Source organism: Cebus imitator, unplaced genomic scaffold (genome assembly GCF_001604975.1).
Source record: "Cebus imitator isolate Cc_AM_T3 unplaced genomic scaffold, Cebus_imitator-1.0 Scaffold962, whole genome shotgun sequence".
Classification (NCBI taxonomy): domain Eukaryota; kingdom Metazoa; phylum Chordata; class Mammalia; order Primates; family Cebidae; genus Cebus; species Cebus imitator.
Window position 1 is genome coordinate 6318 of NW_016108277.1, and position 17139 is coordinate 23456.

Consider the following 17139-nt stretch of genomic DNA (forward strand, 5'->3'; position numbering starts at 1 on the left):
GGGGAGAATCCAGAAAAGCATCTGAGGAAGTGATGTTTTAACTGAGACTCAAGGTAGGAGGCACTAGAACTGGAAGCAGGTAGGCCTGGGAGGTTCTGCAAAAGATTCTCATTGCTGCCTTCCGAGTGGTGGGAGCTACCAAAGGGGTTTGAGCAAGGCGGTGATAGAATGAGGTTTTGCGTTTTTGACAGGACCACTCATTTCTGACAGGGTGCCACAGGGTGGAGAAGGAACTGGAAGGAGCAAAAGGCAAATGGGAACCTAGGTGGAGACTAAGTACTCCAGGGAGCAATGATGGGCCCTGGATGAGCTGTGGCAGTGGAGCTGGCCAGATGCCAAAGCGGAGAAATGTGCCTCCTGTCCTCAGCACAGTAGCCCAAGTGATCTTGCTTCTCTCACACCCTAGCCGTGTTTCTACCCCGCACAGAGGAAGGCTTATGTTTCTCAATGGAGTGCTTCCTGCACATGGGGCAGGGCACTGTCCCTCAAGGGCATCCCATCCCCCTGGACTACATGCCAGGAGAACTCCCAAGTCACATGACCTCTGCACATCCCTGGTACTGCTCTCTCCTTCAAGAACCACTATGGGGGGCAGGGCTTTGATTCTGCTTAGTCCCTCTGCCAGTTGCACGCTTTTTTTTTTTTTTTTTTTGAGACAAGTCTCACTCATCCAGGGCAGAGTGCAGCGGCGGGATCTCAGCACACCAGTTCACTGCAACCTCTGCCTCTCAGGTTCAAGCAATTCTCCTGCCTCAGCCACCCCCGCCCAGTATCTGGGATTACAGGCAAGCACCACTCTGCCTGACTAATTTTTGTACTTTTAGTGGAGACGGGGGTTTGCCATATTGGCTAGGCTGGTCTCGAATTCCTGACCTCAGGTGATCCTCCTGACCCGGCCTCCTAAAGTCCTAGGATTACAGGGGTGAGCCACCGCACCTGCCCAGGTACACTCTTTATCCAGATATCTGTGCCATTGATTCTTGACTCCACACTCCCGCCACTCTCCGCAAGGCCTTCCCTGACCACCTTGTTTTGAATTACAATCTTCCCTCACATAATCCTCACCCCTTCTCTGTTTAATTTTTTCAAGAGCACTTTTTATCCTCTGACATTCTCTAGATTTGGGGGCATATTACTTGTCTCCCTCCAACAGAACGTAAACTCCACGAGATCAGGAGTGCTATTATTAGCTGTTTCCTTGTCTGTCAGTCACCAGCGCCTTCGAACAGCTTCTGGCACATAGTAGTTGCTCAGTAAATATTTGTGCAATGCAAGAGGCGGCATATGACTGGAATGGGAGGTGAGGGTGTTGTTTTCTGGCCTGGACCAGAGACGGATGGTGATGCCATCGGGTTGGGGAGCAGTCGGATGGGGGTGATAACGTTAGTTGGAGCCAGGTTGAGCTAGATGCGCAAATATAACGACTTTTTCCTGGAAACTCTGTAACAGGAAGGCTCGGGAGGGCGGGAAGCTTCGGAGGCAGACAGCCAGGCTGTGCCAGGCGGCGCTGGGGCTTCGTGACCTGCCACGGACATGGATCACAAATGGGGACACTCGCAGGCTGCCTCTCCTCGCAGGCAGAAGCCGCACGCAAACCTGGACCCTTTGCACCGCACACCTCTATCCAATCGCGCACTTGCCACCCTTCGACGGTTCGTCTCCCTTCATCCGAACCCCACGCCGCGAGCGAGACGGGCCCTTTAAGGGCCCCGCCCCGACTCCCTCCCCCCTCGCGTGACTGCGGGACCCGCGCCTGGCAGGGGAATGGGGCGGCCGGGTGGCTGCGCGGGCCTCCGGCCCTTCTCACGCAACGCCTGGGCACCGCGCCCCCGGGCCAGGTGGGGCGGGGACGGGCAGCCTGACCTCTGCCCCTAGAGGGATGTCGCTGGCGCACGCGAGCTACCCGGGGGTGGGGTGGGGGCTTCGCGTCACGAGTCCCCTCCGTGGTCCCTGGGCCCCAGAGTTTTTCCTCGGCCGCCGGCCCCCGGATTTCTGTGCTCTGCCAACTAAAGCACTAGCAACCCCGGGAGCCAGGAGGGACCCTCAAGGGCCGGGTTGCACCCGGACTGAGGTGATCTCAGAGGCGGCGCGGAGCCGCTGTGAGCGCTCAGCAAGCCTGCGCCTTCACCATCCATTCCAGTCCTTCAGTCAAGACGCGCGAACCTCTGCTAGTCCCGGGCTCTGGGGGACACCGCCAGCCCCGCGGCGCCTCTGGCCTTCCGGCCCCCGTGACCTCAGGGCCGGGGTCGCAGCGCTTCTCACGCGAGCCGGGACTCGGCAACCCCGGGGAGGTCACCACGCGCAGCCCCGCCCCCGCCTGCCGAGTCCGGTTAGGCTGCAGCGCCGGGCAGGCATCTGCTCGCGCAGTGTTCCGGTGGGTGCAGACGTGGCCAAGAGGAGTCCCAGCGCCCCAGGATGGAGCTTCCCGTACCCTCTCTTCGGGCTGTCCTGGACTTCTCCCTCAAACCCGCTCCTCGGCTGGGTCCTGCACTGCCCTTGGGGCGCCTTGGAACTGGGGCTTCCAGGTGTCCCCGGCCCCCACCCCTGTACGTCCAGGCACTGAGATGAGGTGTCCAAGAATGGGTTCTTGCCCACCCCCTTGCCCTCCCCCACCTTTTCCTCCTATCCCAGAGAGACCAGCCCTGTTCAGGCTGCTCCTCCCCGCCATCCATCTCTGCGCACTCTGGGGGAAGGGGGCGTGGCCACACGCACGAGCCCGCCTATAAAGGTGGCAGTGCCTTCACCCTCACCCTGGAGGTGACAGTTCCTCGGAACCTTCCCTGATCCTTGTGGTCCCAAGCTCCAAGAGTCCCTCTTCCCAGCTCAGCTCAGTGCCTCCTTACAGCCACAGGTGAGTGCTGGGGGGCTTCTGGCTTGCCAATAAAAGGAACATTTGGTGCCTCCAGGACTTCCTAGGTAGCTGCCTGTCTAGCACCTTCAAAAGGGAGGAAAGTGTTTTTAGTGACCAGGCAGTCTAGCCCCATAGTGGGGAAACTGAGGCGAGGGAAAGTGGAGGACTTGCACATGATCCCACAGCTGGTACCAGACCTCTAGATACAGATGACATCTCATTCAGGACTTCAGGACCCAGGCTTTAGCTCCATCCCCTAATGACTCCCTGCTCACCTTGAGGCCTCCCCATCAAGGCCACCTGGCAGGCTGGAATATGTGCAACCCCTCCCTCAGGCTTTCTGATGACACGGGCTTCTCCTTGGGTGGACAGGGTGGATGGAGGGGGTGGGCTGGGTTCTTACCAGCTGTACCCTGCCTTAGCCAAGAAGCCACCCCTGGCAGATTTTACTGTCCCAAGGGGTGGCTTGTCAGAGCTGAGATGTCCTAGACAGTCAGACAAGAGAGACCGATCTGTGCAAGAGTCCCAGGCCTTTCCTATCTTATTGACTGTCTTCTTTGTCCTTTGGTGGGAGACAGTCAGGATGACAGATTGCCAACTGCAGGGAGCTGGAAACACCAGCCCCTAAAAACTCACCAGTCACATCTCCCTTGGCTCCTACCATCTTACAAAGGCTGCAGGTCCTTGGACACCCGTTGTGCAGAAGGGGATGCCATGGCACACCAAAGCTTGGCACTGTCCCCCATTCACTCAGGGATCTAGTGTGGTTTGAGATTCAGCCCCTCCAGGAAGCCTCCCTCCCTCTATAATACTTGTGATACGAGCCATCCATCTCCCTGTCTAGTGTGGTTCTCCTCACTGGTAGGACTTTAAGATTCTCCACAGCAAATCTGGGTCTTCTCTTCCCTCTGATCCTGCTGGGCACTATGAACTGAGAGATCTCTTCTCACCCGCTCTCAGGTACTGAAATTGGACCCCAGAAAAGTAAAATGTTCAGTCCAAGACCACTTTGACTAGAATGTTGGGTCTACTGATCTCCAGTCCAGGGTAGCAGACAGATGCCTGATGTGTTGGAGAGAGTGGTTTATGAATTTACACACCTTTTCTAGGTCAAGCTTACAACGTATTGCCCCAGTTTCCTTTCAGTTCAGATCTACTCCTGATTTCCCTTATTCCAGTCTGGGGTTTTCTTACAGCCTAGTGGGAACCTTCCATTTATTCTCTGCTTTCAGGTAACTTGCAAAAGGGGGAGGTCCAAACTGTTCATTCATTGAGAATTGAGCCCAACAAAAACCCTGGCCTGGATTTTTCTGACTACAGCGCTCAATCTAGCTGGTTGCCAGCTGCCTTTAAAGTGTGAGTCAGTTGAACTCAGAGAGCTGGGGCTGAGAGCAATGTGGTTTGGGAAGCGGCCATCCTGTCCCCGATTTCTTCCTCGCTCTGTCCTGGGGTCTGGTGGGATTTCCTGCATCCTGAGATTGAGCGTCAGAGAACTGAGGGTTCTGAGAAAATTCCTTCATTCATCTGACAACTCTTCAAAGGGAGGTACATGTGACAGCAGCTGGCCATTTCCAGGAAAGTGTCCCTAAGGAGGCTGAGTCCTGGCTTTGTCACTGATTGCTGGGGGACTTTGGGCAAGTCAGTGCTGCTTCCAGGGGTCACTTCCTCCAAACGTTAAATGAGGCTAAAGGAGCAGATGATCCTTAATTCCCCTGAGAACATGGTCTTCTTAAGTGTGATGGGTAAGACTTGGGGTGATACACATTGAATATGTGTTTCTTTTAATGTATTAGGGGAAAAATCAAAGTTGTACTTTCACACAGATATTGTTTATGATGATATGTAGATAGATTTAAAGTTGATTTTAGGAAAATGTGAAGTAAATAGAAGTACTGGTACCATATGGAAATCACAGATGACCTTGGAAGATGTCATTTTAAATTGGCACAGCAGTTAAGAGAAGGCATTCTGGAATTAGGCAACTTGACTTGGGAGTCTGCAACCAACACTTTCTGGCTGTGTGACCTTGGGCAAGTTACTTACCTTCTCTGAGCCTCACTGCAGCTTACCTCATAGATTTGTGGCCAGGGAGAATGAAGAAGGACTGTGAAATTCTTAGCCCACAGTGGTAGCTCAACAAACAACTTCTCCCCACCTCGTCCTCCTCTTCGTGCCCAGTAAGCAGTTCTAGGTGGAAAGGTTTCCCCTTTCCCTTACCAGCAGGCTGCAGGCTGACATTCTAGGATATTGGCTCTTCTCATCCCCCAATCTGATGGCTTGTTTTTTTTTTTCCTGCCCCATCTCTTAGCAGCTACCTCCAAGATCCCTACACTGATCATGCTTTTTCCAATCTCTGTCTCGGTCACGGAGCTTCTCCTGGCTTCTGTCATCTTCTGTCTGGTATTCTGGGTAATCAAGGCCTCAAGACCTCGGGTCCCCAAAGGCCTGAAAAGTCCACCAGAGCCATGGGGCTGGCCTCTGCTTGGGCACGTGCTGACCCTGGGGAAGAGCCCGCACCTGGCGCTGACGAGGATGAGCCAGCGGTTCGGGGACGTGCTGCAGATCCGCATTGGCTCCACGCCCGTGGTGGTGCTGAGTGGTCTGGACACCATCCGGCAGGCCCTGGTGCGGCAGGGCGACGATTTCAAGGGCCGGCCCGACCTCTACAGCTTCACCCTCATCACTGATGGCCAGAGCATGTCCTTCAGCCCAGACTCGGGACCGGTGTGGGCTGCCCGCCGGCGCCTGGCCCAGAACGGCCTCAAAAGTTTCTCCATTGCCTCTGACCCAGCCTCCTCATCCTCCTGCTACCTGGAGAAGCATGTGAGCCAGGAGGCTGAGGCCCTGATCAGCAGGTTGCAGGAGCTGATGGCAGGGCCTGGGCGCTTTAACCCCTACAGGTGTGTGATGATATCAGTGGTCAATGTCATCTGTGCCATTTGCTTTGGCCAACTCTATGACCACAACCACCAAGAACTGCTTAGCATAGTCAACCTGAGTAACAGTTTTGCGGAAGTGGTTGGCTCTGGAAACCCAGCTGACTTCATCCCTATTCTTCGCTACCTGCCCAATTCTTCCTTGAATGCCTTCAAGGACCTGAATGAGAAGATCTACAACTTCCTGCAGAAGATGGTCAAGGAGCACTACAAAACCTTTGAGAAGGTACAGGCGGGGGAGAGGCAGGTGGGTGGTGGGAAGCAGGTGGGGTCAGAGCCTGGGAGGTCAGAGGTAAGAGGAACTGCATGGGGCGTGGCAAGTTCTCAGGGAGGTTTCAACCTGGGACCTTGAAGCCATTTGTGGAGTGCTCTCCTTCCTCGGCAGGAAAATAGAACTTTATCTTGACTAACGCTTCCGTGCTTCCATCAGACAGCGATAGCCACTGAATAGCCATCACACCCAGGACTCTGGGGCAGTTGTTGAGGGAGCCGGGAAGAGTTAAAGAGTTGGCCTCCTGGCCTCATCAAAGATAAAGAGCACATCCAGATGATAACAGTACAAGACTCTGTGTGTCAGATGTCCCTTGAGTTGGGGCTAGCAGCATTCTAAGGTAGTAAGCAGAGAGAAGCTGGGACAACAGCCTCCGGGAACGGACGTGCTACGGATAGTGAAGAACCAGACCTGGGTGGAGAGGTAGCTCTGGGTGTGAGATCTTTGCTCACCTGTGGACTTTCACTACCTAAGGGGCACATCCGGGACATCACAGACAGCCTGATTGAGCACTGTCAGGAGAAGCAGCTGGATGAGAACGCCAATATCCAGCTGTCAGATGAGAAGATCATTAATGTCGTCCTGGACCTCTTTGGAGCTGGTATGAGTCATCCCATTGTGTCCTTCCTGTGCTCAACTGCCCTGACCTGCCGCCTGCCTAACTTCGTCTGTTCTACCCTGTCCAGGGTTTGACACAGTCACAACAGCTATCTCCTGGAGCCTCATGTATTTGGTGACAAACCCCAGGGTACAGAGAAAGATCCAGGAGGAGCTAGGTAGGTAGTGGCTCCATGTAAAGGGGTGAGTGCCTGGCCAGGTCTAGGCAGCCCCTGAAATTCACCTTGTTCCCTTTGTTCTGTAGACACAGTGATTGGCAGGGAGCGGCAGCCCCGTCTCTCTGACAGATCCCACCTGCCCTATATGGAGGCCTTCATCCTGGAGACATTCCGACACTCCTCCTTCGTCCCCTTCACCATCCCCCACAGGTGAGGCCCCATGGAGCCACTGCTGTCTGACACTGGCCTTACTCCAGCCCGCATACCTGATTAGGGTTAATGGGAGGGACATGGCATGGGAGACAGGGAGATTTGCCTGTTGCCGCTGAGCCTGACTGAGCTTTGTTTCTCCCCAGCACCACAAGAGACACAAGTCTGAAAGGCTTTTACATCCCCAAGGGGCGTTGTGTCTTTGTAAACCAGTGGCAGATCAACCATGACCAGTAAGTTCATAGGTGCAGAGGAAAGGCTGGGTCCACCCTCTTAAGCTCTTATGTATGATTAATATAATCACTGCGTTGATCCTCCGGTCTGCGGGCCACTTGCCTGTCCTCTATCCTTTGGGACTGGGGTTCCACCCACTTGACACTTCTGAGCCCCAACCTGCCACTTCAACTGCCTCCCTCTGCTTACAGGAAGCTATGGGTCAACCCGTCTGAGTTCCTGCCTGAACGGTTTCTCACCCCCGATGGTGGTATCAACAAGGTGCTGAGCGAGAAGGTGATTCTCTTTGGCATGGGCAAGCGGAAGTGCATCGGGGAGACCATTGCCCGCTGGGAGGTCTTTCTCTTCCTGGCCATCCTGCTGCAGCAGGTTGAGTTCAGCGTGCCACCGGACGTGAAGGTGGACATGACCCCCATCTATGGGCTGACCATGAAGCACGCCTGCTGTGAGCACTTCCAAATGCAGCTGCGCTCTTAGATGATTGAGAGCCCTGAGGCCTAGACTCTATCTGCCTGGTCTGGTTGGGCAGCCAGACCGGCGGGCTGGCCTAAGGTTCAGCAGGCAGTCTGAGGTTCAGCCTGAAACTATAGACACTGATCTGACTGCAGTTTTGCTGTCTGGGCTACGGGCAAGCCTGAGGGATCCTGCCTGTCCCTACCCTGGACTTGCCTCTGCATACCGACCACAGACAACAAGTACAGCAGGGCCACACAGGAGCTGATGGAGCCTTCCCAAGTTGTGCCTGAGGCAGGAGGCCTGCTAGGGTTAGGAGGTCCTTAGGCCCCTGAGGAGCTCTGAAGAGCTCTCTGGAAGCTCCTGGGCCCAGCAGCTAGCTGGCTCTGGGGGGGTGCTGACTGGCTTGAGCAATGGTTAGAGCTGGCCACACCAGGACCCTGTCCAATCTTGGACAATTGGGAGCTGCCAAGAGTGAAGGAAAGAGACAGCCCAGGAGGCTGGCGCAGATGTAGTCTCACTGCCTGCACTACGCTGAGCAATCTAAACCTATGGGTCTAGGACACAGTTCCTGGGAACATCACATTCCTCTGCCCTTTCTGCAGGCAGGAACAAACAGGGCTGCCTTCTGGCCTTGTAAGGCCCTTGCTGCTGTCCAGGAGCAGCTGGGGACTTGTGTCTAAGGGGAGCGAAGTGCAGAAGGAGTGCACATATCCAGGCACCAGGATTAGGGCTGGAGGGAGGGGTGGTATTTCAGTTGCCTTCTATTGGTCTCCCTTCTCTACACCCTCGTAATAAAATGTCTATTTTTAATGTTTGGCCACAACAGCCTTTCTATTCTAGCCTGCATTGTGCTTGCATGTTTGCATAAGAGCTTAAGAACCATTGATTTAATGTAATAGAGAAAATTCTAACCCAAGTATCCAAAAATGTGTAAGAACAACTTTCTGAGCTAAATAAAGATATTATTCAGAAATCCTAAAGTTGGAGATTTTTTGAATCTTAAATGATTCATCACTCATCTACTCACCCTGAACCCGATTCTGTGTTGCGCTTGCCTGTGGGGAGGAAGAAGAGGAGGCAGCAGTGAAGAGGTGAAGCCACTGGACTTAGGCAGTCTGTTTGAGGGACAAGGCTCTTTTTTTTTTTTAAACAGGGTCCCTGTTGGTTGTCCAGGCTGGAGTGCAGTGGCACCATTTTGGCCACTGTAACCTCTGCCTCCTGGGATCACATGATCCTCTCACCTCAGCCTCTGAAAAGTTGGAGCCTCAAGCACACACCGCCAGGGTATTTTTTGTAGAGCTAGGGTTTCACCATGTTGCCCAGGCTGGTCCCAAACTCCTGAGCTCAAGTGATCCACCCGCTTTAGCCTCCCAAAGTGCTGGGAATATAGGCATGAGCCACCTCGTCTGGCCAGGACATGACTCTTCATCACTGTGCTGACTTACTCCCTCTCCAACTTATCACAAATTGATGGAGTATTCTCTGAACCAGGTGATAAGGGTATCAAGTGAACATAATGGAGTCCTTGCTTTCAAGAACCTCCCAAAATGGCTGATGAAACTGACATATAAACACATCATTCAATTCATTGTGATCAGGGCTCTAACAGACAGATGTGCACAGGAGGTGGGGTCCAGAGCTGGGGTTGGGACTGGGTAGGGGAGTGGGCACTGGGGGAGATTCCAGTTCTTGAGGCTCTGAGCCAAGCCTTCCTTGAGGGATGAGAGGCAGTCTCACTTGGGACTGACAGCATTAGATGCTAAAGTCCAAGCGGATAGGCTGTAGACACAGTTTTGTGGGGAGAGGGGTTCTTACCTCAGCAGTTGTGATCTGCTCCTCACTCTTCATGCCCTGGTTTAGGTTCTGGAACCACATTAGAACCCACATCTCAATGCTGAAAGCTCCTGTCCATCTGGGATGGCACAGTGGTGGGGATGCCAAGTATGGCAGAGGCTGGACCCACATAGCCAGGAGCTGTTCTGACTAAGGGGCTGAAGGGAGATGCACTTTGGGATGTGGCCTCTCTACCCAAACCCAGACCAACTTTCTTCCTAAAGCATTGCATGGTGGCCAGCAGTTACTGTTCATGCACCATACTTTCTATTTTTTTTTTTTTTTTTGAGACAAGAGTTTCACTCTTGTTACCCAGGCTGGAGTGCAATGGCGCGATTTCGGCTCACCGCAACCTCCGCCTCCTGGGTTCAGGCAATTCTCCTGCCTCAGCCTCCTGAGTAGCTGGGATTACAGGCACGCACCACCATGCCCAGCTAATTTTTTTTTGTATTTTCAGTAGAGACGGGGTTTCACCATGTTGACCAGGATGGTCTCGATCTCTTGACCTCGTGATCCACCCGCCTCGGCCTCCCAAAGTGCTGGGATTACAGGCGTGAGCCACCGCGCCCGGCCACCATGCTTTCTAATAGGGGTAAACGGCTCCTGCTTACCAGGCACTTCAGGCTACTGCAAGGAGCAAGCAAGCTGAAGTCAGTTGTAGCAACTGCTTTGTGGGGTTGGGGGGTGGGAATAAGAAATTTGGTGCTCACTCTTCTATTGATTTATATTTTCTACTTAAACAATAACTTGGCCGGGCGTGGTGGCTCATGCCCGTAATCCTAGCACTTTGGGAATCCGAGGCAGGCGGATCATGAGGTCAAGAGATCGAGACCAGCCTGGCCAACATGATGAAACCCCATCTCTACTAAAACGTACAAAAATTAGCTGGATGTGGTGGTGTGCGCCTGTAGTCCCAGTTACTTGGGAGGCTGAGGCAGGAGAATAGCTTGAATCCTGGAAGCGGAGGTTGCAGTGAGTCGAGATTGTGCCACTGCACTCCAGCCTGGCGACAGAGCAAGATTCTGTCTCAAAATAAATAAATTAATTAAATAACTTGCATTTATGCTATATACATAAACAAGCCTTGAATACATACTTTGTGCAAGAAGCCAGACACAAAAAGCCATGTAGCATATGACTCCATATGCATGAAAAGTCCAGAATAGGTAAATTTGTAGAGACAGAACGTAGATGAGTGGTTGCCAGGTAACACAGGGCAGGGGGAATTGACAGGTGCAGAGCTTACTTAGGGGTGATGGAAATATTCTAGAATTAGATACTGGTGATGGTCATATGATTTTGAGAATATACTAAAAACCAATGGATTATGCAGTTCAAAATGGTTAAAATGGTAGAAAAAAGGCCAGATGTGGTGGCCCACGCCTGTAATCCCAGCACTTTAGGAGGCTGAGGTGGGCGGATCACTTGAGGTCAGGAGTTTGAGACCAGCCTAGCCAACATGGTGAAACCTGTCTCCACTAAAAATACAAAAATTAGCGGGCTGTGGTTGCATGCACCTGTAATCCCAGCTACTCGGGAGGCTGAGGTAGGAGAATTGCATGAACCCAGGAGGCAGAGGTTGCAGTGAGCCAAGATTGCACCATTGCACTCCAGCCTCCTGAGTAGCTGGCATTACAGGAGAGCATCCACTGAATGTAGGCTGTAATTGAACAAGAATTAATCTTTTCTTCTGTTGTAGGATGAGTTATTGGACCATCTGATATGACAACGGCTGTGCAATAGCACTTAAGACTCTGAACAGACTACATTAGCCAATTGTAACATAGGCAATTATCAGAATCATATTTTAATTTTAAGAGTTATTTACTGTCAGTCTTCGTAACAGGTCTGGAAGCCAAGGGCCTGGATTATGAAATCCAGGCCATGAAAACGTGTCCCAGAATCCAGGCCGATGTGTTTTAGACTGAGAGTCAGGTGGCTTCTTCTATTTGCCCCGTAGTATTTATACATAGGTGCAGCAAGAAGCATTTGCGACAGCCAAAACTCTCCTTTGGTTGGCTAAACATTATGGGGAAAGACTGTATTTCCAAACTAGCACAGGTATCTGCTGCTCAGCAAACTTAATGTACTCAGCATTGTCTTTATCTTTCAGTTGGGCTCCTTGCCTTATTAACAGTTTGTAAGTTTCACAAAATGAAGGCCCCACATAGTGGCAACCTCGAGGGACCCTCAATTCTTGAGTCCTCAGCTCTGTCCTGTTGCGTGCATTGATAGCCGTCTAGCTCTGCTGCTGGGATAGCATGTGTCAGAGACAATATCAGGCTTCAAGTATTTCCATTGAGTTCTCATTTCTATATTTTGTGATTTTGTTTTGTTTTGTTTTGTTTTTGTTCTTGGAGCCAGAGTCATTATAAATCTCACAACACGATGTTATAATTTTTGCTTCCCCCCTCTTTCTTTTTGGTAGACAGAATCTTGGTCTCCCAAGTATTATGTCATTTTTGTTTACAGACTGCTGAGCCTATAAATAGCATGAGCCACCATGCCTGGCTTGATTTTAGCTCTTATATGTAGGTCTGTGAGCAATTTTTAGTTAACTTTTGTATAGGGTGTGAAGTAAAGGTCCAAATTCATTCTTTTACATTTTACCAAGCACCATTTATTGAACAGATCATTCTCTCCCCATTGAGTAGTTTTGGCGTCCTTGTCAAAAATCAACTGGCTATGGATGTATGAGTTTATTTCTGGACCCTCAATTGTCCTTATGCCAAGGCCACACTATTTTGATTACTGTAACTTGATAGTAAGTGTTGAAATTGGGAAGTGTGATTCCCCCAACTTGACTCCTCTTTTCCCCTGGTATGATTTTTAAATAGCAGTTTTTTAGGGTCTTGTAATAAAAGAGTAATATTTCTCAGCATTGTCCTTCATGTTCATATAATTTCAATAAACACGATTCCTAGTATTATGTCCTTGACACTCATTATCAGAAGCAATGTCCTACTTGTCCTTTTTACAACTTTCCTTTTTTACCTAAGATGAGACCTCAAAATTCCAATTCATGTGCCTAGATTTTCACAGTTGTGTTTAGGCCTATACTGTATTTAGTTGATCACCAGTTATTTAATTTTTTTTTCTTTTTTTTGAAAAGGAGTCTTGATCTGTTGCCCAGGTTGGAGCTCAGTGGCATGTTCTCGGCTCACTAGAACCTCCTCCTCCTGGTTCGAGAGATTCTCCTGCCTCAAACTCCCGAGTAGCTGGGATTACAGACACCCGCCACCACGCCTGGCCAATTTTTTTGTATTTTTAGTAGAGACAGAGTTTCGCCATTTTGGCCAGGCTGGTCTTGAACTCCTGAGTTCAAGTGATCCACTTGCCTCGCCTCCCAAAGTGCTAGGATTACAGGCATGAGCCACCGTGCCTGGCCTTTGCTTTTCTCTTTTAATATGTTTTCACATAGTTAAGAACCATTTGTAGTTTTTTTTCGTGAAGTCTGTTCATATCCTTTATCCATTTTCTTCTTCTTTTTTTACTTTTTTTTTTAGACACAGGGTTTCAACATGTTGGCCAGGCTGGTCTCGAACTTGTGACCTCAAGCAATCCACCTGCCTCGGCCTCCAAAAGTGAGTGATGGGATTACAGGCATGAGCTACCGCGCCCGGCCTTCTTTTTTTTTTTTTTTTTTTTTTTTTTTTTTTTTTTTTCTTTTTTTTCAGGCAGAGTCTGGCTCTGCCTCCCAGGCTAGAGTGCAGTGGCACAATCTCAGCTCACTTCAACCTCTATCTCCTGGGTTCAAGCGATTCTCCTGCCTCAGCCTCCTGAGTAGCTGGGACTACAGGCATGTACCAGCACAGCTGGCTAATTTTTGTATTTTTAGTAGCTATGGTGTTTCGCCATTTTGGCCAGGCTGGTCTCAAACCCCTGACCTCAGGTGACCTGCCGGCCTCAGCCTCCCAAAGTGCTGAAATTACAGGCATGAGCCACTGTGCCAGTACCCTTTGACCATTTTTTTCTTTTCGGTTATTGGTCTTTTTCTTATTTATTACTTGAAACTCTATATATTCAGATTAGGTACTTGTCTGTGATATGAAAATATTTTCCCTGTTTGTATTTTGACTTTTTGAATATGGTGGCTTTTAATATGGATAGGTTTTTTTTGTTTTTTGTTTTTTGTGGTTTTTTTTAGACAGAGTCTCTGTTGCAAGGCTGGAGTACAGTGGCGCCATCTCAGCTCACTGCAACCTCCGCCTCCCGGGTTCAAGCAATTCTCCTGCCTCAGCCTCCGGAGTAGCTGGGACTACAGGTACGTGTGTGCCCCCACGTCCAACTAAATTGTTTATTTTTAGTAGAGACAGGGTTTCACCATGTTGACCAGGATGGTCTCGATCTCTTGATCTCGTGATCTACCCGCCTTTGCCTCCCAAAGTGCTGGGATTACAGGCATGAGCCACCATGCCCAGCTAGGTTTTTTAATGTAGTAGGATTTGTTAATCTTTTTTGTTATGGTTTTTGGATTTTTGAATCACAATTAAAGAGGTCTTCTCAATTCCAAGGTTATAAAAGAATTTTTACAATCAGGTATTCTGTTTTAAAGTCCAGCACTGTTTATTCTATGGTATAGTGCTTCTCACCTTTTACAGCAGATTTAATTAGGGGAATAAATTAACAGTTATTTTGAATAATGTGGCTTATGGCAGAAAAAGTTCCTTACAAACCAACCCTCCTACAGATAACAAATATAATTTGGGGGTAAAACGCAAACACACACGACACTCTTTTGAAGGTTTTGGAGAGTAAACAAAAGCAGGTCGAATTTGGAAAGGAGTTGAAATTTGGAAGGAGGGATTGGCTGGGTTGATTTTCCTGTCTTTACAGCCTAACCATGAGGGCAGGCCTTAGCTGCAACACAGGCTAGCTAAAATACTGATAATAAAACCTGCCATATTTCTGGCCTAAAGAAGCAGAGGACAGAGCCTGGATAATCACAGCTGTTAGATAGTGGCAGGAGAATCAAAGAAGGGGGCAGAGAAGAGGAGCACCACACGCTGCCTATAAACAGTGCCCTAGTCTCTGGCTGATCTCTCAATCTCACATGTGTGGGGGAGACTCAAAACAGCTGTGTCTGAGAACAAACCTACGGAACTGACATTTGAATTACTACACAGCACAGTAAGAGAGAGTTTCCAGTTTGAGTCCAGCCAAGCTAAATGCCTGTTAAAACAAAAACTTAATACTCTTCAGAGGAATATAACACAACCCAGAATTTAGCACTAACGAGGTCCAGAATATAGTTCAACATTCCTTAAAAATCAAAGAAACAGGAAAATGTGACCCATTCTCAGAGGAAAAGACAACTAGTGGGGGCCAATCGTGAGAGGAATCAGATGTTAGAATCATCATACAAGGCCTTTATATTTAATTTTTATTGAGATGAGGTCTCACTATTTTGCCCAGGCTGGTCTCGAACTTCTGGGCTCAAGCAATACTCCTGCCTCAGTTTCCCAAAGTGCTAGGATTACAGGTGTGAGCCACTGCACCCAGCCATACAAAGCTTTTAAAACTGCTATTATAAATATGCTAAGTGAGATAAAAGAAAATAAGTTTGTAATCAATAAAAAAATAAAATCTCAGTGGAGAAATGGAAAATATTATGAACCAAATGGAAATTCTAGAACTGAAAAACACAGTATCTTAAACAATTAACCAGATAGTCTTAACATCAGAGTGAATGACAAAGGAAAGTCTCAATAAACTTAAAGCTAGATCAACACAAATCATACAATCTGAAAGAGAAAGAGAAAAAGATTTGAAAAAACAAATAGGGCCTTAGGAACCTGTGGGACAATATAGAAACATCTAACATATTGTCACTGGAGTCCCAGAAGAGAAGAGAAAGAGGAAAAAATTTGAAGAAATAATGGCCAATAATGTACCAAATTTGGAGGAAGATATATATTTTCCAACTTAAGAAGCACAGTGAACCACACACAGAATAAATATGAAGAAAATCATGGCTAGGTGCAGTGATTTACACCTGTAACACCAGCACTTTGGGAGGCTGAGGTGGGCAGAACATTTGAGGTCAGGAGTTCAAGACCAGCCTGGCCAACATGGTGAGATCCCATCTCTACTAACAGCACAAAAATTAATTGGGCATGGTGGTGCATGCCTATAATCCCAGCTACTTGGGAGGCTGAGGTAGGAGAATTGTTTAAACATAGGAGTCAGAGGTTGCAGTGAGCCAAGATAGTGCCACTGCACTCCAGCCTAGGTAACAGAACAAGACGCTGTCTCAAATTAAAAAAAAGAAAATCAGCCAAGTGCGGTGGCTCACATCTGTAATCGCAGCACTTTGGGAGGCCAAGGCAGGTGGATCACCTGAGGTTGGGAGTTCGAGACCAGCCTGACCAACATAGAGAAACCCTGTCTCCACTAAAAATACAAAATTAGCTGGGTGTGGTGGCGCATACCTGTAATCCCAGCTACTCAGGAGGCTGATGCAGGAGAATCGTTTGAACCTGGGAGCCAGAGGTTGCAGTAAGCCTCGTGCCATTACACTCCAGCCTAGGCAACAAGAGTGAAACTCCATCTCAGAAAAAAAAAGAAAAAGAAAAGAAAATCATGCCTAGGTGACAAAACTGCTAAACGACAAAGATACAGAACAAATCTTGAAAGTATCCGGAGAAAAATGAAAAATTACATACAGGGGAACGAAGATTTAAACTATTGTAGACATTTTGTCAGAGTGATGAAGGAAAGAAGATACTAGAACAACATCTAAAGTTTTGAAAGGAAAAAACTCTGCCAACCCAGAATTCTATATCCCAACAAAAATATTCAGGATGAAAAGTGAAATAAACATTTTCAGCTGAAAGAAAATTAAGAGAAGTAGCTGTCAGTAGATCTGCATTGCTTTATTGGAAAGGCTAAAGGAGGCCGGGCATAGTGGCTCATGGCTGTAATCCCAGCCCTTTGGAGGCCGAGATGGGTAGGTCACTTTAGGCCAGGAGTTCGAGATGAGGCCGGCCAACATGATGAAACCCCGTCTCTACTAAAAATACAAAAAATTAGCTGGGTGTGGTGGCACAAGCCTGTAATCCCAGCTACTTAGGAGGCTGATGCAGGAGAATTGCGTGAACCCAGGAGGCGGAGGTTGCAGTGAGCCAAGATCATGCCATTGCACTCCAGCCTGGGTAACAGAGCTAGACTCTGTCTCAAAAAAAAAAAAAAAAAGAAAAAGAAAGAAAATGTTGAACTCATAGAAACAGAAAGTAGAATGGTGGTTACCAGAGTCAGAGTGGTGGGGGAAAGGGTAGATGTTGGTCAAAGGCTACAACATTTTACTTATAAGATGAATAAGTCCAGGGGATCTAGAGTATAGCATGATAACAACAGTTAACAATATTGAATTATATATACTTGAAATTTGCTTAAATGTTGTCACCACAAACCAGAAAAAAAGGCAATTATATGAGGTGACAGATGTGTTAACTAACTTAACTGTGGTAACCACTTCACAAAACACCAAACTGTTCACCTTAAAATCATCCAGTTTTATTTGTCGATAAAGCTAGAAACAAATCTTTTTTTTTTTTTTTTTTTTTTTTTTTT

The 17139-nt window shown here is 48.8% G+C and overlaps 1 protein-coding gene across 3 annotated transcripts; it reads left to right on the forward strand.

Moving 5' to 3' along the window:
- The first annotated feature begins 2745 nt into the window (after positions 1-2745).
- Positions 2746-8714, forward strand: CYP1A1 (cytochrome P450 family 1 subfamily A member 1). Of its 3 annotated transcripts, none has more exons than XM_017521121.2 (7): positions 2747-2851; positions 5160-6013; positions 6533-6659; positions 6745-6834; positions 6921-7044; positions 7191-7277; positions 7470-8714. In XM_017521121.2, exons 2-7 carry the CDS (start codon positions 5189-5191, stop codon positions 7753-7755), a joined length of 1539 nt encoding a protein of 512 aa, XP_017376610.1. In that variant the 5' UTR covers positions 2747-2851; positions 5160-5188; the 3' UTR covers positions 7756-8714. The 3 variants fall into 3 exon arrangements, with proteins under 3 accessions (XP_017376612.1, XP_017376610.1, XP_017376611.1); XM_017521122.2 differs by having other exon boundaries at positions 2753-2851; positions 5163-6013; XM_017521123.2 differs by lacking the exon at positions 7191-7277 and having other exon boundaries at positions 2746-2851.
- The last annotated feature ends 8425 nt before the right edge of the window (positions 8715-17139 follow it).

Excerpts from the sequence above, each read along its gene's own strand:
- CYP1A1 (XM_017521121.2), top strand. The coding sequence starts at position 5,189 with ATGCTTTTTCCAATCTCTGTCTCGGTCACGGAGCTTCTCCTGGCTTCT. Across the intron at positions 6,660-6,744 it reads CCTGGACCTCTTTGGAGCTG|GGTTTGACACAGTCACAACA; the intron begins GTATGAGTCATC and ends TACCCTGTCCAG. Across the intron at positions 7,278-7,469 it reads TGGCAGATCAACCATGACCA|GAAGCTATGGGTCAACCCGT; the intron begins GTAAGTTCATAG and ends CTCTGCTTACAG.